The sequence below is a fragment of the Porites lutea genome, chromosome 7, assembly GCF_958299795.1.
Source record: "Porites lutea chromosome 7, jaPorLute2.1, whole genome shotgun sequence".
NCBI classification, from domain to species: domain Eukaryota; kingdom Metazoa; phylum Cnidaria; class Anthozoa; order Scleractinia; family Poritidae; genus Porites; species Porites lutea.
Genome location: NC_133207.1, coordinates 8,792,253 through 8,816,511, shown reverse-complemented (window position 1 = coordinate 8,816,511; position 24,259 = coordinate 8,792,253). Strand labels below are relative to the sequence as shown.

The window sequence follows — 24,259 nt, the reverse complement described above, 5'->3', positions numbered from 1 at the left end:
CCGACACGTGCAGCTTCCTTTGACTCTTTAAGTTAGTTCATTGTTACCATATTGTTCCCCGATACAAAGGACACTTAATATAAGAAGACCGATATTCTCTGTTAGACGTTCGAATGAAGGGTTCGGCATCAGCAGCCTCAGCATCACTGCAAACAGCAGCACGTAGCACTAGAGCACAACTGCTACCATCACCACCACCGCCATCAACGCCAGACACAAACCAAAAAAACCACTAACATCATAACTACCAATACCAACACAGTCGATACTTACTACTGTAATAATTGCAATACCTATTGCCAAGATACATGTACACGAATGTAAAGAGAAGGAATAAAAGCCCGTTTGAAAGAATGGCGAGCTCAAATATCTAATGATTAGAATTGTGAACATGGGGTCAGAAAATCGACCAACCATAACTAACCCTTGCCCACACAAACAATCCCAGAAATCACTATGCCCAAAGCTTGTACCTATTCTCCCTAGAGTTTCTAAAGTGGAGTATTATTTCTGGTGTTGAAATATTTCAAGCGTAACTTACTTCACTTTGATGGAAGACGGCGATTTTCCGTTGACACAATGTGCAGCGGTCACCACCCAATAAGGGTCTACTAACGATCCGCCGCAAAACTGGCTTCCAGACGTTCTGATCAACATCACCTGCCACGGCCAGCTATTCACTCTTGCAACTGAACCACCAACAATTCGACTACTAGCGCTTGGTCGAGACCCACAAAATACTATATGAAATAGAAAAATTAAAATAAATGTCTATTATTGCAGAACAAAAAGGCAAAAGCTTTTGTCTGATTCCATCAGAGAATTCATTTAACCTAGGTTACATGTAAGTTGTGTCCGGGCATGATTTAGCAGCGAGCTGAGAGTGAGGTAGCTCATGTGTGCAAGTAGCGCGAAAAGCAAGGAATATGAACCTTCGTGGCGCTTACATCCCTATCAAAGTATCGTCTCAGTGCGCCAGGATATCAAATCTGGATGTGCCGGCTTCCCTTTTCTTCGAAGGAATCATAATCTGGTTATCAAACCATTGCACACGTTCCGCATTCGAGACCGTGAAGTATGACCGGGATTAAATTATAGGTAAGCTGGTGTTTAACAATACCCTGATCTCTACAACATCATTTACTTAATGGGGTCCAAAAAATTGATCCAGCTACAAGTTATGTCAAGTCCCAATAAGCCCTTTGCTGCTAGTCAAACGACGATAAATATATCCTGGAGATCAACACCCTGGCCATTACATTGGCACGTTTGTTATTAGAGAACCTAGGCCTGTCCTTAAGATAAAATCATTTCACCTCTATGCAGTCTATTGCATGTAGCACGAAACAGAATACAATTTAAATGTGTAGTTTACCATAAGTGGTGGAAGCCAGACTTTCACTGCTTTTATAGGCTTGTCCAGTCTCGTCAATTCCATACACGCCAATTCGGTACCTTGTGGATGGTCTTAGCCCAGTGATATCTTCAGTTGTCGCACTTCCGGGGACAGTTTCTACAGCTAGCAAATTTCCCTCTGGACTGTTAATAAGGATCAAGTAAAACCTGGCATTGCGGTCAATGTTCGTGCGAAGCGAAGACCACTGAATACTAAAACCAAAATAACTGGACATCAAAACAGTCACATTCCATCCTGATAGCGGCAAAGCTGAAAAAAGAAAGTAAAAATTAAAAGGAATGGAGATTACTCGCATTGCAAATTTGATCGCCTGTTCTCCCCTTGAAATAACACGTGATATTGCGCCGATTCCATCGATCCTAAAGCGCGTGCAAAGATTGCGGGTACTGTGAATAAGGTCTATGCCACCCAGGTAGCGGGAAACGGACTGAAACCAAGATGGATTCTCGATCTGAACAATCATAAGGAAACAAAGGGACTGTGAACACTCTACGACTCAAACATCATGGCCTATTCATTAAGAAACAGTAAAATTAGTACCGACTAAAACGTACCTGAGGATATGCCGTTCTTCAAAATAGCAAACTTGATTTTCACACTGCTTTGAGTATTTCCTAAATACACTTGAATTGAGATGTTACCGGAGGAGCCAAACTGTACATCCAACAAATTCTCTGTAGTAAAAGGTAAGCACCCTTTCTGATTGAGAACCTCCGTACCGCCTCCATCAATGATCTTCACATATTCGCTGTGTGATTAAAGCATGACCATAAGATCAGCTTAAGTGTTCTGTACACTTGCCAAACTCCCTTGTCTGCAATGCTACCTCAAAGTTTGTTATTCTCATCAAAAAGATAATAATAATAATAATAATAATAATAATAATAATAATAATAATAATAATAATAATAGCCGAGCTCCACGCGCGCTCGAAGCGCGCGCGTGGGCAGAGCCCCATAGCTAAGTAAATCTACCCATCCCAAAAAATTTGGTAATCACGTGACCGTACACCGACCGCCGACCACCGACCGTCGACCGTCCGTCCGCACCACAGGATAACCAATGTTTTCTCTCACACTTTTAGCTAGTTTGGGAGCCCAAGAGAAAACTAATTGCACATCAATGTTGTGATCAATTGACAGCTGTCAAAACAGGGCATCCGCTGACCAGTATCACCTGACCGTAGCACGGGCTCAAGTGTCGACTCATCGAGGTCGAGTATTTTTTTGAAGTTATCCGCTGACAAATTACCAGTTTCAAATGATCACAGGCTCAAGTTCATTTTTTCAAGGATTCATATCAAATATGTTGGTTTATGTCACTATGGCCCCGCACTATTAGGATTTTGATTTCAAACTGACCACGGAAGCGGAAATTCAGCCAGTTTTTTTTTTAAAGTACAGGCGGGGATGACCTTATCTTACCATGGTCACGAGTTGGTCACGCTCTACGTCCAATTTTTATACTCTGATTGGTCAAAATTTGACAGGTGAGTTCATGCGGAAATATTATGCAGCATCTTGAAAGTTGTTTACTTTGACAGCTGAAGCTGGCAGAGTTTTGTGTCAACTTGTGATGTTTTTATCTGTCTTTTTCCTCTGGATGTACAAAATGAAATACAGCTGCGATCAAGAGTCTTCTGTTATTCATGGCTGGTTTGTTTACTGGGTTTTTAGTTGAGAAATGCGTCGCTTGTCAAAATTCGGTAATTCGGTTTCGGATGGCATCGTTTTCGTTTTTCACCTTTGTTTAATGCGTAAGAAGGTCTAAAAGTCTCAAGCAACTGTGGCTTTCCTTGATAGCTTTCAGGAACTAAATCTCGAATGGTAAGCCTGAGTAATTATTGTACTTGATGTTTGTTTTTGTTATATCTAATTTCATGAAGTCTTGCACAGTTCACGCTGACAGTTTGTGCGGCAACTGCCATGCACATTTGCAGGATTTGAGTCAATGATCTGACCTAATATCAGGTTTGATATAAGCTTACAGAACTTTAAAAAGCCTTTAGATATATTTCCTCACCACAGATAGAAAGAAAACGTTCTGAAGAATATTTAGTTATAAATTTGGCTGTAGAAAGAAAAAAATTGGGCGATTTTCTTGCTTCGAGGAGTTCACCTTCGAAAACAGTAAACACCGCGCCGGGAAGCCGGCTTAAACTTTACGCTTAAAGACTCAGGAGTTTTACTTGTCTTCGTGAATGAAAATTGTTGTCTCTGTAAATGTTTCACCTAATTATATTTCTTTTTTTGATTGTTAATAGTCTCTCTTGCAATTTTAATCGCTTGTCCGTGCCGTTTCTTTTCATCGTTCATGAACATCGCTTGCAGGAGTGCTCAAAAATGTCGCGCGTATCAAACGCTTTATAAGGTTACATATCGTTATAACTGAAACCATTAAAGAACAAAAAATAAATAATAATAAATTCGCTATTATGTTGAAGCGTTACTCTATTAAAGTTTATTCAAACACTCGACCACACTGACAGCTCGCACTATAGAAACGAGAACCAGCTGGCCGTATGGGTGATTTTGGAAATTTTTGAACGGTTTCGCTTAAAGCCCACGATTGATCGGCCTGAGTATTGACTGAGTGCAATTTGTCTTGAAAAATTGTGAAAAACCGCATTCTGTCCGACGGTCTGTATGATAAATAGTACTGTTTCACCTCAAGTGTGATGTATAAATATTATAAAAGGTTGGTTTAAACAACCCCAGATTTGTTGGCAAGAATTTTTAATGTAAACCTGTCGAACGCAAAAAAATTCGGCGTTATTTGTTTTCCAAGAATTTGTTTTCGAGGCCTAATCTACTGTGATCTTGAATGTGATCGAAGATGGTTGCTATTTTTTGGGTGTACATATAAGGTTATCAATTCGATGTAAGATGTTTCACTCTAAAATAACTTAGCCTTTCCCTCAAAAGTCACATGAATGTGAGCTTAAGTTAACTGATTTGTGGATTAAAAGTTTCTTGTTTGATTTAGATTATAAATTTATTAATTGGAGCTTCGCTTTTAGCCCTGGCTAAATCTATATATTAATAATAATAATAATAATAATAATAATAATAATAATAATAATGATGATGATAATGACTAGCAGTAATCAATGGTCAGGAAGTACGGGGGAGCATTTGCGTGAGAGTGAATAGTGGATACGTGCGTGTAGAATATACCTTCCAGCATCAACAGAAGAAATCACCCCGGAATCATCAACGCGGAAATTGATTTGAGCAACACAGCAAACAAGAGTCAGATTGAGTTCCACTGTTTTATTCAAAAGGGCAATAGACCTTTTTAGCTTGTTTGTTTTGTTTGCCCAATTCAGACCACGTGATGTTCCCCAGAGAATTTGCCTTTTGTCTTTTTAATTAATTTAGTATGTATACATGACTGTTCATGTATACATGACTGTACGTGGATGTACGTGCATAAGACAAAAGTTGAAAGAAGCAGTTCTCTGGGGTACCATCACGTGATCTGAAATGGGAAAACAAAACATACAAGCTGAAAAAGTCTACTGCTCTTAGATAAGCACACAATCAAAACAGTAGCAAGTGACAAGGCCCAACGTGACGACGTGTTCAGTGACCCAAGGTAGTTGAGACTCAATTGTAAATCAAGAAAAAGCTTCCTTTAAAGCTTATTGAAGCTTTCAGGTGACAAGCGACGTAACATGGTTGGAAACATGAAATCAAACCACTGTAGTGCTACAAATAATTACGCGAAAATATGAGAGACGGGGAACAAGCAATGTTAAACCTGGATTAACTGAACTTAGTTGGATTCATTTCAGCGGCTTTGCGATCACTTTTATCTTATTAAAAGGCCAGCCCCGTACTTAGCCCATTCTCGACCCCAGTGCTTACGGGTTTGGGCATGCGCGCGTAAGCTCTGGGAAACTCTGCGCCGGATCGCCAAAATCTGGCTGTTTGGGCCTCACAACGCATGCTCTTTGATCCAACCAAAACTTTTTGCTTTTTTTAAATCAACTTCATCGCGAAAGTCTTTTGCTGCTTCGGTACTAGATCAGAACTGAATAAATTCAGTTAACGGCCTTGAAGAATTTGCAGGTATCCAAGGCTCTTGTGGTAGCTGCTGAGAAAATACCATAGAACGTTCCCAATCACAGATTTGAGACTTGAAGTTTGCATATGCATGACAGTGGACTACTTCACAAGGCGGTAAGTGAAACCCGAATGGCTTGTTAAGATAAACGTATCGAAATTCCAATAAAACTTTCCAAAAGATGAGTTTAGCGTCATTTTATTTATGTTTTTTCATGAACATTAACACTTCAGCGAAGCCGCTTTGAACTGCGATATCGTGGGAAAAGAAGACAACTCTAAATATCTAGTCGCATGTACACGCATCACTTTAGGGAGTGATTTACTTTTTCGTTTGTTTGTTTGTTTCTTTGTTTTATTTCTTGCAAGTCTCTTTTTGGGTAATTTACGACGAGAAGCTCAAGTTTTTCTCGGCCACTTCGTGTGACTACGATAACGTGGAAGTCATAGAAAAATCAGTAATGTGTCATGCTTCTTACATTATAGCTGGCAAAGATGTTGGTGTATTTATATTTTGCTTTTTTCACATTCAAATCTTTTTTTGGTTCAATTTTCGATATGTAGCCAAGCTATTTTATTTGAAAATTGGAAAATGCAATAATTCTGCCTAATTAGTCGTGTAAATGCTGTTTTGGAATCGCTGAAATCAAGAATCGGCCGGTCGTGTTTACTTCAATATTTCTAGGGAAAAACCCGCTCACACGCCAGAAACGCCACACGTCAACCGCTCTCGTGCAAACTTGAATGGACCAATCAGAAACACTTAATATTTTTTATCTAAAACCAATCAGAGACAACCTTAATAATAATAATAATAATAATAATAATAATAATTTTATTTATATAGCGCTAAAATCCAATAATTGTCCAAAGCGCTAATTTTCGATATGTAGCCAAGCTATTTTATTTGAAAATTGGAAAATGCAATAATTCTGCCTAATTAGTCGTGCAAATGCTGTTTTGGAATCGCTGAAATCAAGAATCGGCCGGTCGTGTTCACTTACTTTATCTTGCTCCAGGGTTTCCCAGAACTCTTGATCTCTCTCCTCTACATGCGCAGAAGAGCGCAAGGTCGAGATTGGCACTTAGCTGAGATCAGATCTCTACTTTCCCTCTCGATTGGTAAATGGAATTTTGGCGGGCAAGGACAATTGAAAAGTCTCGTATCTGGTACAGAAAATGACGTGTGGATGTGTTTACGAATTTAAGTATAGAACAAACATTGCTCCTACTTTTTGGAAATGTGCATTATTCACGTAATTACCCGCAGAAATATCATATGATGATGATGATGATGATAATGATGATGATGATGATGATGATGATGATGATGATGATGATGATGATAATAATAATACTTAGGAGTTAGGAGTTATTAAGAAAGGTTCAGAGAAGTTTATCAGTGAAATGCCAGGAAACATCAACCTCCAGGAAATTCAAAATACAATATTTTTGATAGCCTGCGAAAACATCCTTTTCTCCTCGCTCTTCCCAGCTGGGGACGTTTCGCGCGGAGGAACGTCTGCGACACAGCGACAGAAATTCCATGCTGATGAGGTAAATCAATGTTTATAGAATAAATCCGGTAGTCATGAGGTTCCAAATATAAATTTGAGCAATTTTACGTGTCTTCTGGTCGATTTTGGTAAATTGTTGTGTTCATCTGCCAACGAGCTCCAGCAAAAACTCAAATGCTTCTTCAACAGAAGACTATATTCCACAAATATTGGCGGTTTTGTTTGAGATTCTTCGCGTTTACATTTGACCTTTGTGGCTTTTTGTCTTTTGTCTGTCATTCTTAAACAATAGCTAAAACAATGTAACTACTCCGTCTACCAATCAGCGCTTCTGACCGGATTCCGAACAGATTTTACGGCAACGGTATGGAATTTCTGTCGCTGAGTCGCAGACGTTCCTCCGCGCGAAACTTCCCCAGCGGCGAAGAGCGAGGAGAAATGGATGTTTTCGCAGGCTACATTTTTGAGAATAACATATTTTACAGAAGATCCTATTGCATTTTGTTAGCCAGTACTAGTACAGCAAAAAATGTCTTAACTTTACTTAGCTGTTCAGATTAACAAAGAGGACAAAGATCTGAAACTTATTACTTTTTTTCATTTCGTTTCGTTTCTCACTCAGTTTACCTGCAAGAGACGAGATTTAATTCTCGGACAGAGACCAAAGCCACGGCCTGGGGTATACTGACACTTAGTATGGTCCACTGACATATTTCATAGTAGCCGCTTGTACTGTTAACGTCAATATCTCCATACGTACTATTTATCGTTCTGGAGCAACCTAGAGAGGAAGAATTCGAGAAAGAGTTCAATGGTGATGATGGAGTGTAAATATTTTACTTTAGAAAAAGAAAAGGGATTATCATTGGAAGCAAACTTTTTTTTTTTTCATTGGCCGAGAGCCCACCACGTGACCTGCGAATAACTACCTACAAATAATGGTCTGCTCATGCGCAATGTTGTCCAACTGTGTTTGGCTGCAAATAATATTCTGCTCATGCGTAAACGAAACCACGCGTGATCGTTCTTGCGTGAAAAAAGGCAGATCTCTTCGCTTCGCGAAGATATTCCTTAAAAAACAAACTCGGTGATCGAATGATAAAACAATTATTGAACTCGGTTATCGCAAAATGTTGTGATTTGTCAGTGTCTCGCAGATCGATTATTTGCCGAAGCCGAAGGCGGAGGCAAATAAACGATCTGCACGCCACTGACAAATCACGATATTTTGCTCAACCTCGTCAAATAATTGCTAGTTATTTGATAGAGATTTACGTACTCTTATAAATCTAAGCAGGGCTTCTGACAGGGTGCGCGGGCACAAGAAAATACGGTTCTTAAAACTCTGCACTATTCAGCAAAATACTGAGTGAAACGAAGTTCTTACAAATTCATGTTTTACTCTTCATAACTAAGATTTTAAAACCTTTGAAGAGCTATACAGGCAATTTTCTGTCCGAAAATAACATATTTTTGTATATTACCATTATTATTATTATTATCATTATCATTTTCATGATGATCATCATCATTATACGACCTATTGGCTTTGGTGAGGTCCTGAGGCGTATAGTTGGAAAAACTATCGCTGGATTTTTGAAAGAAGAGATCAAAGAGGCAGCGGGCCCCCTACAGGTTTGTACAGGCCATAGTGCAGGCTCAGGAGGCCGCGACACATGCTATGAGTCAAGTGTTTGTAGAGGAAGGAACAGATGGTATTTTACTGATAGATGCAAGCAACGCCTTTAACCAAATGAATAGATCCGTCGCCTTGCATAACATCCAGATAACCTGCAAGGAAATGTCACTTTACATAATTAACACCTACAGAAGCCCGTCGAGGTTCTTTATTTGCGGTGGAGGTAAGATATTATCACAGGAGGGTACGACGCAGGGGGATCCCTTGGCCATGCCCTGGCACTCGCTCAATACATCTATCATGATCCAGAGCTTAAGGACACGCACACCAGGTGTTAAACAAGTATGGATAGCCGACGACTCTGCGCGGGGGGTGGGGGTGGGGGGGTGGACAAATTATGCCGTTGCATAACTGGTACAGTCACCTGAATCAGGAAGGAAAGAAGTATGGTTATGTAGTGAATGGATCAAAGAGCTGGCTGATTGTCAAGTCGGAAGAAGTTGCAGATGAGGCAAAGAGGGTGTTTGGAGATGAGGTCAATATTACGAATGAACAGCGCGAATTAGGGACCGTCATCGGATCTCAATAGTTCAAAGATGAATATTGTCGGGAGAAGGTCCTTGGATGGAGAGGAGAACTCGAAGCACTATTTGAGATAGCAAGGAGCCAGCCTCAGGCAGCCTACACTGTTTTCACGAAGTTTACCTATTTCATGCGCACAATATAGTCGTTTGAAGATTTCGTTGACCCTATCCAAGTGATCGCCGACTTACTTCTCCCAACACTATTCGGTCAAACGGAGCCCCTCCCTAGTGATCTCCGTTAGCTCGTTACTTTGACATCCGCTCAAGGAGGGCTAGGCGTACCCGACTTACGGTTTGAAGCTCCACAGCAGTTTGCTGCTTCTACGTGAATAACAGCACTGCAGGTAGATTCTATTACCACACGGAGCATGTTCATGGTGGCAGGCGAGAATTCCACTGAGGAGTTAAAAAGACAACATCAAGCCTTGAAAACCGCGTCGGTGAAATTGAGAATGGAAGGTATTGATTCCACCTTTCCTTCGGATCGGCTGCGGTGAGTTAACCAACAAAGGTGCGAGCTCATGGCTTACTGCAGTACCTCTTGTCGATCAAGGCTTAGTGCTGAATAAAGAATTCAGAGACTCTCTGCGTTTAAGGTATAATATGCCCCTGTCAGACTTACCAAGCAAGTATGTTTGTGGTGAGGGGTATACCGTCTGCCACGCCCAGTCATGCAAAAAGTAAGGGTTCGTGGCGTAGAGACACGATAGTCTTAGCAACCTACTTACCTCACTTATTGGTAAGGATTGTACCAACGTTGAAGTCCAACCACAACTACAACCTCTAAATAATGAGTGATTCAACCTCAGAAGCGCGGTAACAAGCCCGGACGCAAGACTGGACTTCAAAGCAGGGGGCTTTTGGTCTCGTGGAGTTACAGCATTTTTTGATGTCAGAGTAACGCATGTTAACTCCCAAGTGTAACCAGGGAAAAGCAACATCCACAATCTTTATGGAGCAGGAAGAGGAGAAGAAGCGGAAATACCAACAGAGGGTGCTGGACGTCGAAATGAGATCTTTCACTCCACTAGTTTTTGGAACAACGGTGGGACGGGAGCCGACTGCAACTGTTTTCTCAAACGCCTAGCCGAGAAGCTCTCAGAAAAGAATGAGGAACCTTGTCACATTACTATTATTTGGATTAGAACATGTGCTTTCTTTTGAGATTTTAAGGTCCGTATACAGATGCGTGAGAGGTTCTAAGACACCCTTCCACAAAATTCCACAAGGTGAATTCACTGACGACTGCCGTTTAAAAGCCATCTAAGCGTGTGTGATAATAGCGTGAGCTCATAAATTAGTTTAGTTGAAATAAACCGTTTTTAATTTTTTTTTTTTTTAAAAGATATATACATTTTTAATGGAATGAATTTTTCAATAGAAATTAAGTGTATTTTTTTTAATTGAAAGGAATTGTTAATAGTGTTTTGACCGAGTAGTTTTTTAAACGAAATAAATTGTAACTAGTATTTTATAGTTAGCTTTGTTTTCATTAGCCTGCGCGCAGGCAAAATTAAACTCTGGTTAACTAATCAGAGTTTAGTTATCGTCACGCAGGCTATGTTTTCATGAATAAAGTTTCCATTTATTATTATCGTCATCATTATTATCATTACCATTACCTTTATCAATATCAATGTCCTTTATCTTTATCATTATTTAATCTCTATTATTAATTGAATATTATTTATTTATTTATTTAATTATTTATTTAATAAGAATGTTGTCAACAGAGGCAAAAAGTGCAATGTTTTAGCTTTGTCTTGCTTCCATCTTATAGAAGGCATGCACGCTCTTACCTCCAGATCCTAGTCCATAACATACTACTGAGGCATCTTCATAGTGACCACAGTTCTCGTTGCCCCATCCACTATGCCTACAATAGCCAATTGAAGTTTCGTTGCCTTGACAATTTACATCATCCAGCCAAATTGGACCACGTCCAGCTCCAAATCGGGCAGACCCTGGAGCACTAATAGCGCCAGGATACCCGAGCTGACGGCAAACAACACGTGCATCATTTATATCCCAGTAATCATCACAAACCGTTCCCCATTGGTTATTATAAAACACTTCGACTCTTCCTTCTGAGCTCCTAGATCCTCCGACCAGTCTCAAAGCTGAAATAATTTTCAACAAAATGTGCACTCGTAAGTTGTAACTCTCATACTACCTTAAACCTATCTTTAAACATGCTTAGATTAATGCTGGTCCTACTCTCTGATTTGGCTTTAAATTAAGGATCCCCTGCAAATTAACTGTAACGTATTACCTCTACAGAGGCTATTTATTTACCCACGTGTAATGCTTTGAACCAGTGTGTCAATAAACAGGTTACAAATCGAATAATTCAAATTAAGAGCAAGTCTCTTGAGCTCCTCACATTGATTTTTGCCCACTAAATAGAAAATGGGGCAAACATTGCATCTTGTTTAAACCTACAGCCTACGTTGTAAACTTTGTCAAACTGGAATGCACCAGTCAAATTTAAGTCCCAGGGTAGGGGGTGGGGGGCATCCCCGGGGCATTTGACAGTATTTCCATTCCCATTTGTGGGGAATAATAAAAGATTTGATGTAACACAAGATCCTGAGGGTGGGTGAGTTTGACAAGATTCAAGAGCCTGGAACCTAGTCTCAGCCTGCTATCTTGAAAACATTGCCCAAACAGTTTCCTTGGGATTGCTGTTTCAGGAAGTTGGTTTGTGTCCATGTGTGTTCAATTGCCTGTTAACTACTGTTGAATATTTGTCCGTGTTGGACTAAACAGCTTTAAAAGGCACTTGATTTGGGGAGAAACGCCCCTGAACAAAGTGTGGGATATCATTAAACTGATTTTAAAAAAGACTGGGACGCATAATATATCATCCAAAATCAAACAAAATGTACCCCAAGGGAAGGGGTATTTGACATCAGTCTTTTCCCCCTGGGTAAAGAATTTGGCATGAAAATGGCCAAATGTCAGATCCCCCTTGGTATGCCCGACCTCCTACCCTAGGGCTTAACATTGACTCAGCTGATTGACTGGTGCATAACTGTTTGCTCCTGCCAAAAAGAGTCACTCCCAAGGCTTAAAAACCGCTACTAATTTGTATCTATCCTTTATCCTAAAAATCATATCGGTTCAAATTACCAACGCTTTAGAATTACAAAACTGAGGCAATAAGTAACTTTAATCATTTGACCCACTTGAGGAAAAAATGATTTCAGCCAAGTTTAAATAATTAGGTTGCAAAAGAGGATCACGTTTGAAGGTCCTATTGCACATCATTATACATTTTCGTCCTCCCCTACTTAGTTATGTTAAAACACTTGGCAGCTAGTACGTTTCGATCAGGTGTGAGGCATAAGACTTTCCTTTCTCGGTGATGTTTCTTCGAGAACGATTGTCATAATCCAAAGCCATATTATTGAGGATATGCCAGTCTAAAATTGTTCTGTACTTAAGGATGAAATTTTGCAATCGCCATTGTAAAGGTGGTCATGGTTTTACACTAACGAAGAAGAGAGACAAAGTGGTGGAGGAGAGAGACTCAAATTTACCGCGTCCGCCATATTTGTTAACAGTTTTTGGAAGTTGAGGTATCTGGTACGCGGGAACCTGGAATTAGCGAACCTTTGAAATGCAATCCCGGCACGTACATATCTCCTGAATGAAAAATGAAAATATGAATGCATGTGCATAAGATGTACTACCTGCCCTCCAAGATCTCTTATAGAAGAAAAACCTATTTAAAGTAGTGAAGTATGGTACGAGAGTAACTACAAAATGACCAGTTTGGATTGCAATGCCTTGCATTGGAGTGATTCTTTTGTCCGGAGCAAACTGATGACAATATAAATTCGAAGTCAATTGCACATATATACATACTAGAAAAAGAATTTGCGTCAAAAAATTCTTACAAAGAAAAATGATTCTTCGATCTAGTTTCATAGTTGAAATGCTTTTTAGAGGAGGTCCATGGAAAAATTGTAACAAAATCTATTGCGGGGCCAAAATCAATATCGGAGGATCTTACAGGAGAGTGAGCACTAAAGCAGCTGTGAGTACCGCATTGCTGTTACATTAATTCTAATAAACTATTTTTAAATCCCTTTTCAAAGACCCTGCCGAAGTATTAATATTATCTTGATTAAGTAGCCAAAAAGACTGTTCAAACCCGTTGTTTCACCAGTCTTTCAAGCGAAAATAATAGTAATAATAATAATAATAATAATAATAATAATAATAGTAATAATAATAAGTAATAATATGAGGACTGAGTGGAGTTCAATTCGGTCTGTAATCATATAAGTGATTAACAAAATCGGACGACCGCGTAGTTGGAGTCCGATTTGTTTAATCACGAATATGATTACCGACCGAACTGGATTGGACGACTCGAAGTTCTGTTACCAATTAATCATAACTTAAACAAAATTTGTGATAAAAAATCAAAACACAAGAAATTCCAAGATTTTTTTTTTTCCTAGCAGTGAAAAAAAGAAGCCATTTAAGAGCGCGCGTGTTGGCGCGTACTGTACAATTACTTACTAGGCATAACGCGTACTGTCCTACTGAACTGAGTGAAATTTAGTCCGAAGTCATACGCGTGACTTAAAAATTGAACGAGCGCACAGCGCGAGTTCGATTTCAAATCACTATGATTTCAGGCCAAGATTGCAAGACTCGAAGTTCAATTTCCACTTTATTACATCCATTTTGGCTGCAATTTGATTTGTTACTTTGAACAAGATTTGAAATCTGTTTGGTTGTACTGTTTTAGTGTTCCTTTTTCATTGATTGGAAAAAGATGCGATTTTAGAGCAAAAAATGGTGCAATTTGGGAATAAATCTACTGTTGAGAGCCAACCAGATTGCACGGATCGCCAGTGATTTCAAAGTGAATGTAATAAAGGCTGAAATCAGGGCACTTGATAGCCAATCAGAATTGACAATATAATTATAGTTATGATTATAATAACAATAGTGACACAAGTGAAATCTAGCGGATACTTACGGTGTTGCGCGTTGGCCAGTTGAAGCAAAGTGAAAACTAAAACTGAAACAAATAAAGAAAGAAGAAGCTGTTAAAATTACTATTTTGACAATACTTGATTTGTTGTTTACCCGTCTTTGCCACAACCCTCTATAACTTGCAAATAGCATCAATCCGAATAATTAAGTTTAATAACGTTCATGCCGTGTTTTTATCTGAAAAACAATGCTCGGAAAAAAGTAAGATTACGGAAAACAACTCCGAATACAGTAGAGAAAGATTTCAGGCCAGAAGGTCTTGTTTTGACGTAGCAGTAGATAGAGCTGCGCGTCGATCGACAGCTATTGATTAAAGGGGTAGTTTATGGAGAAAACTAAATTGCGGTGTAATTAGAAGAAGCAACTTGAGTATCGTGGTTTGAGGAATAAAGCTAATCGAAACGGCACTTATCCTTTATGCATGATAGTGAATTAATTCTATAGAAATTATTTTAAAAAGTTTAGAAATCTAAGTTTAAGCTAGCTCTTAGTTCAAGGGCACAGTCTAAGAAGACCTCGCTTGGAGACAAAAAAAGGAGACCCTTAAAATGCATTTATAATCATCCCGAGTGCGTCAAACTTGAGAATTCAGCTTTTTTTTAAAGATGCAATTTAAGTTGCGGAAGTTTAATTAGCCATCCGTAACATTTCTATCTACCACAATTCACATATTTGCACGCAAACGTATTGCAGCTTTGATTATAGCAAAAATTTATTGTCTTGCCCTTCTCAGTTTGCTTCAGTTTATATAACAGAGCTGTGTTTTGCGCGATAACAGGATTATGAATACCCTTCAAATCAAAAATGGCGCAACGCTAGATATACACTTTCTCCTACACCAAATGTACAGCGACTCACAATATGGGAAAGGCCACTTTGTGAGTTGAATATTTTGCCTTGTTTGGGCTCGATAGTGGCAGTAACTGAACATCAAGCAAAACTGAGAACGCGTCCAATTTTAGGTACGCGCTAGGTCAGGAGATATATGATTGATCGCACGGCTAGTTTGGCTTTGCAGCGGACTGTATCTCTCCGTAAGCAAATCATATGACTTATCAGTTTTTAGCTCCTTGGGTACTCTTAGGGTGTGCCTATCAATTGGGCAGCACTTTTGACTCCGCTTGTCTTAGTTCAATTATAGTGAATGGCTGAGTCTATTCGTATGCACCTAAGTGATTCTCTTGGCTTGTTTGCTTCGCAGACAATGATGGCAGTGGTTTAGTCCGGATACGCCATGTATCCGACTGAGCATTGGTGGTTTGCTTAGCTCTCGATTGGCTCGTTTACCTACGCGGCTGAGGGCATCAGTGCGCTGAGCTAGATCGAAGGTTCTGAAAGTTTAGTATGGGGCTAAAATGGCGTTGTATATTTATCACTAATAAGCGGGAGAGTTCTCTCCCTTGGCTACGTCTAATATTCTTGTGAAAACGGTCTAAAACATGGGTGCAAAGAAGTCATTTTAGCCACGTGTTACCTCTTTATGAAAGTATAAAAAAATGTAACAATGGTTCATAACGGCCAAAAGAATTTCAACTTTATGTCAACTTCCACCAATCATTTTAACTTATTGAGTTATTTTAAACTATTATTTACAAGACAAGCTAAAGATTGCAATGCATCACTTTGCGCGACCAACCAGACATTTTTTTTTTAATACAAGGCTCAATATACGAATTGTGCATCTAGTCATCTGATAGATTACAGTGCATAGTCTCTTCTGTTTAACAATTTATTTTTCTCATGTGTTTAATCTAAATTACTATGTCATCAATAAAAAATAAATAACGTAATCTTTGCTAACTCCTGGTATTCTTAAGCAAGGATAGCTTTTGATACTTCGTTTGCATTTGTCATCATCATTACAACAAAGGCATTCTTGGATAATTTGGTGTTAGATTTGCACAATTTTCTTTATGAAGGGACGAATCAGATTATAAGTATATACCCAGCGTCATTCTCAATATGCGAGAACTAATATTTGGTATGTTGTTCTATACATGGTTGTTATTCGGACGTAGTAACAATTACGACAGCACTAACAAAGAAACGACCCTTAGTTTGTTAGGCTTCCGTCAAACAGTCAAACCGCTTACCTGGTAAAAGGCACACATTTCCAACCTTGGAAAAAACAAATTGCAAGGACATCTTGTCAATTTTCTAAACCACTAGCGTTGTTACTAACATTTGAATTTCTTGTCAATTCTCGACTGATAGCGACCGTTAAAACCTCAGCATGCACACGCCGCATTTAATGATTCAATAGCCACTGACCAAGAATATGTTAACTTGAACTCACGCTTTTGTGACTAACTGGAATTTGCTAAACATTCCAATGAACAAGGGTGACAATTAATGGACTCGTGAGAACAGAAATGCCTACATCCTGGTAACAACGACGAATTCAAACTCTACAATTGTTGATTATTTTCTGTTATGTACATTTGTGATAGCTATAGATATTCAAAGCCGGTTAAAGCTTAAATATAATCTCCGCAAAAATTATCCACAAAGATATGTTTGTGTGTGCTTGTATTGGCTTTAAGGGCAAACCGAAAAAAGATCAAACACCCGAGGAAATATATTAAAATTGGGAAAGCGGAGAGCGCTGCTAATAAGCGAAAGTGAAGCACATAAAACGGAGTTTCATTTAACTAGACAAGATATGACAGGACCGTAGCTCGTTGTTTTAAAAAAATACAAACTTTTAATCACGCCATTTTTCCCAAACGGCCCACGCGAAATTAATCGATCGACTAACCACAAATATTCACTACAACCATGAAATACTGTTCATGGAGTAATCTAAGACTACGTGACATCTGTTAGGTCCATTTCAACAATTTAACAATCGGACTGGGAATGGTTCTCGCTTGCAAAACAGACGAATTAATTTGTACCTAAAATTTGCAAAATGGCAAACCTGGCCGATGACATAAAGTAGTTAAACAATAGTAAAAAAAAAAAAAAGTGTCCCCAATTAGTACTTTCGTGCTGATTAAATTGGCACTCAAATAATATGTTGCTTTCAATAGGCGCAGTATACATATATATAAAGATCTCCTTTTTTCTTCTTTTTCTTTTTATATTTTCTTTTGAAACAGAGACACATTTAATTTCTAAAAACAAATTTCATCCCAAAACCAACAGTCCGTGATATAACTTTGACGAATCAGTATTTCCGGACCTCCGTGTATGACGTCAATGCACCTATTTGCAATATTGGCCAAGTAAAAACTGAATGTCACGAATGTTATATACAGAAAGGGTGAGCTTATCGATCTTGATCTTAAAATGTAACTCAGCATATGTTTAGTAAAGGAGAACAGGTAAAAGTAGTTTTCCGAAGTAATGAGCGAGAATCTTCAGTGGTTTTCTACGTCGGTACTAATTTGTCCGTGCTGATTTAACTGCGCAAGAGCTTTCATTGATATGCGCGAAAGAATGTAATGTTACATTCTGACGCTGACTGGGAAGTTTCCCAGAAACTTAAATTGATCCCAAATTTAGTTTTTTGGAAAACTTTCCACCTACCCCTTTCTAAAAAAAAAAGCCAACATTAACACTTGCTTCTCACTTAGGCCAAAAATTTGACTTAGGGGAGGGGTAGGTCTGCTGTTTTCCAGACGCATACCCCGAAAATGACCATGTAAAGACGTTTACTCAAAGAATTAGGTCGCATCTTTTGGGTCGTATCAATTTACTATTCTGAAAATCTTAAGATAACAGAGATGTGACGGTATGCCGCCTATTCAATTCAAAAGACTAGACAGTTCGCGAAGCTCGGTTGACCATGCAGACACGGTCAGGAGTCCACTGTACGAAATGGTCCAAAACGAAACGTTAAACAACAGTGTCTCCAATTTACTTCATTCGAGCTAAATACACTGACACTTCAATAAAATAAGTTTAGTTGGTAAGGTAGAAAAATGTAAAGAATACGCTAACTTGCGGCAATAGTGACGGTAAGCCACATAAACCTCAACCATGATAGAATGTGCTTACGCGTCAATATTTGGCGTCTATCAAGCAACGGAGCCCAAATGACTAACCATGCCTTAGCCTACTACAATTAAACAAACTGAATGCATGTCTAGTAATTCTCTATATATAGACAATGGTCAAACAAGTCTGATAAAAACTGCTTTGAACTTTTTATTCACACTTTTTGTACTCTAGTCGCTTCGACCGGTAGAGCATTCATAATTAAGTGTGAAAGAACGCAAAGCTTCGAAGCCTAAATCAGGTGAAGACTTAGGCTGCCTAATCAAACTTACTAAATAAATGTTAAATGCGCTTCTAAATTGCGGCAAACAAACTCTTTTGGAGGGTGTTAACAATACTGAATGTCCACAAATTCCAAGGTCTGGAAAAATAACAGTCGCTTATTAAAAGTATTGCAAATGTCTCTGTTCCTTATAACGTAAGGTTGTGTTCTGATTTGCAAATGCAGGGTTATGTTGTTTTTGTGAAAACCCGTGAGACACATAGGAATGTCCAGCAGTTTTAGATTTTTAAGCTTTAATTTTTTTATCGTTATAAGATAAAACGTTATCATAACCGCAAATATCTATAAACTTAATTCAGCCAGGTAAACCTTGAAATATTGTTTTAATGAAAAGAGGGATGGCGGAAAATAGCGGACATTATATTTGGAAATGGAGTAAGAAAAAAATAGAAAGAAAAAAAAAAACGATAAGATCAAATACCCGAATAGCAAATGTAAAAAAAAAAAAACATTGGGAAAGTGGAGAGCGCTCCCAATAAGTGAAAGTATCGAACGTAAAACGGAGTTCCGTTTTACTAGACAAGATATGGCAGGATGTGACGGTTGTTTAAACATTAAAAAAATATATATTATCGCGTCATTCTTCCCAAACGGCCCACGCAAAATTAATCGATCGATAAACCACAAATATTCACTACAATTATAAAATATTGTAATACTACGTGACATCTGTTAGGTCCATTTTAACAATTCAACAAACGGACCGGGAATGGTTCTCGCTTGCAAAACAGGTGAATTAATTTGTACCTAAAAGTTGCAAAATGGGCGAACTTGGCCGATGAAATAAAGTTTGCAAAAAGGGCTGCATAGCTTTTGGAAGACTATACACGCACTTAATTCCTGTACATAGCCTCGGGGGGGGGGGGGGGGGTGGGGGGGGTACTCCCATATATGGGCTATATAGGTACGTACCGCGGAATAGGGTATGGTTTTTGAGGTTCTCGGTCCTTAAATAGGGAATCTTTTTTGACCCTTTTGTTTCTGTGTCCCTGGTGTGGTCCTTAGGTAGGGTAGCTTAATTGTATTATCTAATACTGGAGTGCGAAAACGCCCGCCTAAACGAACATTTTTTTAAACTAGGCTTATTCTAGTATTTTATGCTTGATGCTATTTATCTAATGTTACAGAGAAGAAATAAAGTTTTCTTTTTCATGCTATTAATAATTTTGTTTTTTCCTTGAACTGGGTGTCATTTTTTGGCTTTCGGCCTTTAAAAGGGTATCAGTTTTCGCTTTCTTAGTCCTTAAATAGGGTTAGGGTTCACGATCCTTCGCGGCACACCCCTATCCAAAATTCGTGGGAGCACCCCCCCCCCCCGGGGGACATAGCAAAGCAGTTGAACTGTGATTGTTTTAGTACGTGCATGACCACAACAGAATATTGAGTTTGCCTCATGTACATTTTTTTTTTCTTTGATGTACATCAAACAAACTTATGTATTAAGCCGTTATTTTATGTACTCTATGTCAATTTTAATTGTATAGTTTGATTATATTGTCTCCTTCCTTGGGCTTCATTGTAAAGATTTTCGACCCCGGCCCTTTAAAAATGGTTTCGAGGGTAGCTGCCTATAATGACAATAAAACTCAAGCTCGTGACAGTGGAAACAAACAAAAGACGCGTATTAAAGTTAAAACATTTGACAACATACACAGCAGGAGAACTTTATCTTACTAGGAGCAGACGCATAACCTTATATTTGATTTCATTAAGCGAATAATATTATGATAATCATTAAGTAACTTCGCGACGACGTCCACGCGGAAGCTTCTGGAATCCCGGTCGGTTCGTTCCTACGCTAGATATATGCTGTCCCACGGTTAAAGTACTACATATAGCGGATAGATATTACGGAAACCCATTCCGCTACCAGCTAGATCGAGATTTATCCATATTTTCAACAACTGGGGCCTGCACAAAAGAGGTCACCTAACACTGACACATTTCTGATCTTCCAAAGTAATATATAATTAGTCTACAACGTTTATTTTCACTGATTGCGCCTACCAGATGTGAAAATAAGATAGACTTTTTCGAACATCCTGGTTAGTGCAGCCGGTTCAGCCATGTTTCAAACATTCTGATGTTCAACAGTTTGCAGCAAACAGCTAAACAGCGTCAGTTTCAGAGTGGGTCTGTTAGTCATCAGCAAAGAGAACAATCTGCTGACAAACCTCGTTGGACCAATTTCAAGTTCATTCCATAGTCTCGCCCAACTTGTCATGTGTGTACTGGGAACCGTGTGTTTACACTGTTTCTATAACAACGCACCCTGGGTACTCTCGCACATTTCTGACATGGATTAGAATTAAGAATGCAGTCTACCTTGCATCCAGCTTTGTTAGATCTGTAAGTCAGTCGGTTGAGAAGCATAACATGCTGCAGGTTAGGCACTCCAGATTAAGCCTTAAATGATCAGCTGCTTGAAGGCGCCGTCAATACCTGACTTATTTTAGTAACCAAAAGTTATAACTTCTGATTTACGAGTAAAATCGGTTTCCGTACAGAATGAATGAAAAAGATAGCAGTTTTTTCGGTTGTAGAAGATGTAATTTTCCTTATCCTGTATGATAATCAATCAGTGGATTATAAGGCTGAGTATGTTATGAAGAATTGTGCTTAACGAGGGGAGTGTTGTTCATTTACCCCAAGGCAGAAGGCCGAGGTAGATAACAGCAAAACATTCGCCTGTTGACGAGTTGACGCAATTTCGAATTATATAAACAGATGTTCGTATACGTCATTTTTGGTATGGTTTTATCAAAAGCAAACCGCTTTCTGATTTGAAATTGTTTTTGACTAAGGTCTTCGCAGTAGCTGCTTTGCAAAGGTATGAGAGTTACATCACGTTTTAGTTTTGTTAATCTGCGTAATATCAAATATAAATGTTATTAAAGGTACAACTAATTTTTTGCAAGCTGCACTTTTAGACAAATAGGCACTGTCTCGGTTCTTAAACTTCACGTGCACTGACATGTAGTTTTAAGAAGTCACAGGAAGAATAGCCAAAAATAATACACGCTGAAACCAAACTTAGCTAATTTAGTCTTTTTCTTCCTTTCTTCGCTTCGGTTACTAAACCCCGATGCTAATTTGCTCCCCAAAATAGGAAACACCTCTCTTCAATACTATATAAATTATTCACTTTCTTCGCCTTACACCTTGCTGCTTTTTACAGTCTAAAATTTACATTCTGATATTTAATTAGCGGAGAGAATGGTAGGAGGGCGTCGCTTTTTCCCTAATCGGGATTGAATGCTGCTTTGCATCTTTGCCTTAAACCTTCCTTTATAATAAGCTGCTCTACAGCTTAATTTATGTGCATTTTGTTACAAGTGCTAGAATTTTTTGTCAAAGTATTTCGCCTTTTATGTTTTGTCTTTTATTTTGCTATTTCTTTTCACCTTTGTGCATTCAGTTCTGCCAGTTGTTGTTAATCTGTTGAACCTTCGTATTTCGCTATTTTTTTTGCTTGTTTTTTTGTTTGTTTATTTTTTTTACTGCTTCGCCTCCTTTTTATTTGCCGCCCTGTTATTGTGAAGTTTATTGTAATGTTATGTAAAATGATGTTTAATAAATAAATTATTATTATTTATATATATATATATAGGGACGCCGGCGAAACAACAGAGACCTACGCCTACACTTAACATTTAAGGGTTCAATTTTGATATATCATGAAACCAAAGCTTATGCAGTTAAAAAAACAAGTTTATAACGGATCATAGTTGAACTAATTTTTCATTATTTCATCTCCTTTTCTGGATTGGCTCAAATTCCCAGGCTTACTCTTTATAACCAGAAGGCCCTTACCATATTTGGAAGTTTGAGGCAATATTCCATACGATGGAACACTGATTGTTCCAATATGCATTCGCAACTTGTGGTTTCAAGGCACCGACGCGGTAATCAAGCTGTTTTGGCATGTGTGCCGAATTCAAGAAAATGGAAGAAATAGCAGAATTACTGCGAAAAACAAAACGGAACAAGCGCAAAAACACAAAGGTATATCGCTTTCAATAGGCGCGGTATACATATATTTATTATATATGTACTGAGATTTACTGCAAAATGAATATGTCAAATAAAAATGATGCGTTGCAGAGTACACGCAATCTGATTGGTTGTACGATTTTTCTCACTAGTGAAAAATACCGTATGACCAATCACAACCCGCAGACGAAAGTTTTCACTAGTGACAAAAATCGTATCGATTTTCCCGCCTTTCACTGACGGCGTCACTAGGCAAAAGGAAAACCATGGCGTCTTCTTCGAGCAATTCAAGGTTTGCAGATATAACTTCAGTAGAGGAATTTATTGAAGGACAAGAAAACGAAAACACCAGGAAGAAAACTGAACAGAATGTTGCTTTGCTTAAGGAGTTTTTGAGGCTAAAAGATGAGTCAAGGCCTGTAGAAGAAATTCCCCCACACGAACTGAGTTCATTCATCAGCGAATTTATCATAACAGTAAGAAAGAAAGAAAACAACGAAGATTACGAACCCACTTCCTTGCGTGCTATGATGGCCAGTTTTGAACGGTATTTAAAGAAGAAGAATTACGGCTACAGCATTATGAGAGACGTCGAGTTTGAAAAAGCACGAACGGCATTAAAATCAAAACAAAGAGATCTCAAGAAGAAAGGCAAAGGCGATAAACCAAACGCTTCAGTTCCCCTCACAGAAGACGACATAAAACTGCTGTATGACAAAGGATTGTTAGGAAAGTCAACTCCTGAGGCTCTACTGAATACAGTTTGGTTCAACAACACAGTCTATTTCGGTCTCCGTGGTTGTAAGGAACACAGAGACATGTGTTGGGGCGATGTGCAACTACGCCAAACTACAAATGGCGAGGAATTTTTAGAGTACACTGAGAGACAAACTAAGACTCGAACCGGCGAAAATCCCAGAGATGTCAGGCAAATAAAACCGAAAATGTTTTCGGTTCAGGGAAGTGAAAGAGATCCCGTCACTGTTTACAAATTCTACGCGGAGAAAAGACCGTCGGAAATGAACGACAACAACGCGCCATTTTATCTAGCAGTAAATAACCGTAAAAAACAAGATTCTTCTAAACCATGGTTTAAAAAGTCAGCCGTTGGCGTGAACAAGCTGAATTCGTTAATGAAAAAAATGGCAGAAAAAGCCGGGCTGGGGCCCAATGTAAAGAACCATAGCGGTCGCAAAACAATGATCCAAACTTTAACAAACAACGACATCCCAGCGACAGATATTATTCAACTGTCGGGACATAAAAATCTTCAAAGTGTGACAAATTATTCTGTAGTTTCTGAAAAACAGCAAGTAAAAATGTCTCGTACTTTAAGTGAACTGATGTCCGGGAATGTGCATAGCTTAGAGAAAACTAATTCATCTCAAGTTGGAGAATGCTCCACTGATCCTTCAGCTAGCTCGGCGGGTCGCTCGGCGGCAGATCATCACCAACAAGCGATGTCGCTTTTCACGGGCGCTGTTATTCATGGAGGTCAATTCAGCATTTCTATTAACAGCCTCAATCAATCCCCGAAGTTGGCAATCCAAGAAGTTGAGGTAAAGTCTTCTCCAAAGAGGTACAAAAGGCTAAAAGTACTGGACTCTGACTCTGATTAGAATGCATGCATTACTATAATTAGATTTACAAAACAGTCAACTTTTTCAAATTTTATATCTTAGTTACGGTTTTGAACGGCGATATTTAAAGCTGAAAATTTTCATTGTTATTTAAAGTTAAA

General features: G+C 38.7%; 2 protein-coding genes across 2 annotated transcripts; one reads left to right on the top strand and one right to left on the bottom strand.

The window, feature by feature from the left end:
* Positions 1-168: 168 nt before the first annotated feature.
* LOC140944409 (neurotrypsin-like) lies at positions 169-16,351 on the bottom strand. The gene is made up of 8 exons (XM_073393554.1): positions 16,334-16,351; positions 14,224-14,290; positions 11,024-11,344; positions 7,629-7,782; positions 1,972-2,165; positions 1,376-1,666; positions 542-740; positions 169-244 (listed from the first exon to the last, which is right to left on the bottom strand). Exons 1-8 carry the CDS (start codon positions 16,349-16,351, stop codon positions 169-171), a joined length of 1,320 nt encoding a protein of 439 aa, XP_073249655.1.
* A 6,221-nt stretch (positions 16,352-22,572) lies between these two features.
* On the top strand, positions 22,573-24,259 carry LOC140943655 (uncharacterized protein KIAA1958-like). The gene has a single exon (XM_073392778.1). It carries the CDS (start codon positions 22,785-22,787, stop codon positions 24,135-24,137), a length of 1,353 nt encoding a protein of 450 aa, XP_073248879.1. The 5' UTR covers positions 22,573-22,784; the 3' UTR covers positions 24,138-24,259.

What these genes read in the sequence shown, in the direction of transcription:
- LOC140944409 (XM_073393554.1), bottom strand. An exon ending in GAAGAACGGCATATCCTCAG is followed by an intron (nt 1,667 to 1,971) that starts GTACGTTTTAGT and finishes TTCTTTTTTCAG; the next exon opens with CTTTGCCGCTATCAGGATGG. An exon ending in TCTGGCTTCCACCACTTATG is followed by an intron (nt 741 to 1,375) that starts GTAAACTACACA and finishes TATTTCATATAG; the next exon opens with TATTTTGTGGGTCTCGACCA.
- LOC140943655 (XM_073392778.1), top strand. Translation starts at nt 22,785, where the DNA reads ATGGCGTCTTCTTCGAGCAATTCAAGGTTTGCAGATATAACTTCAGTA.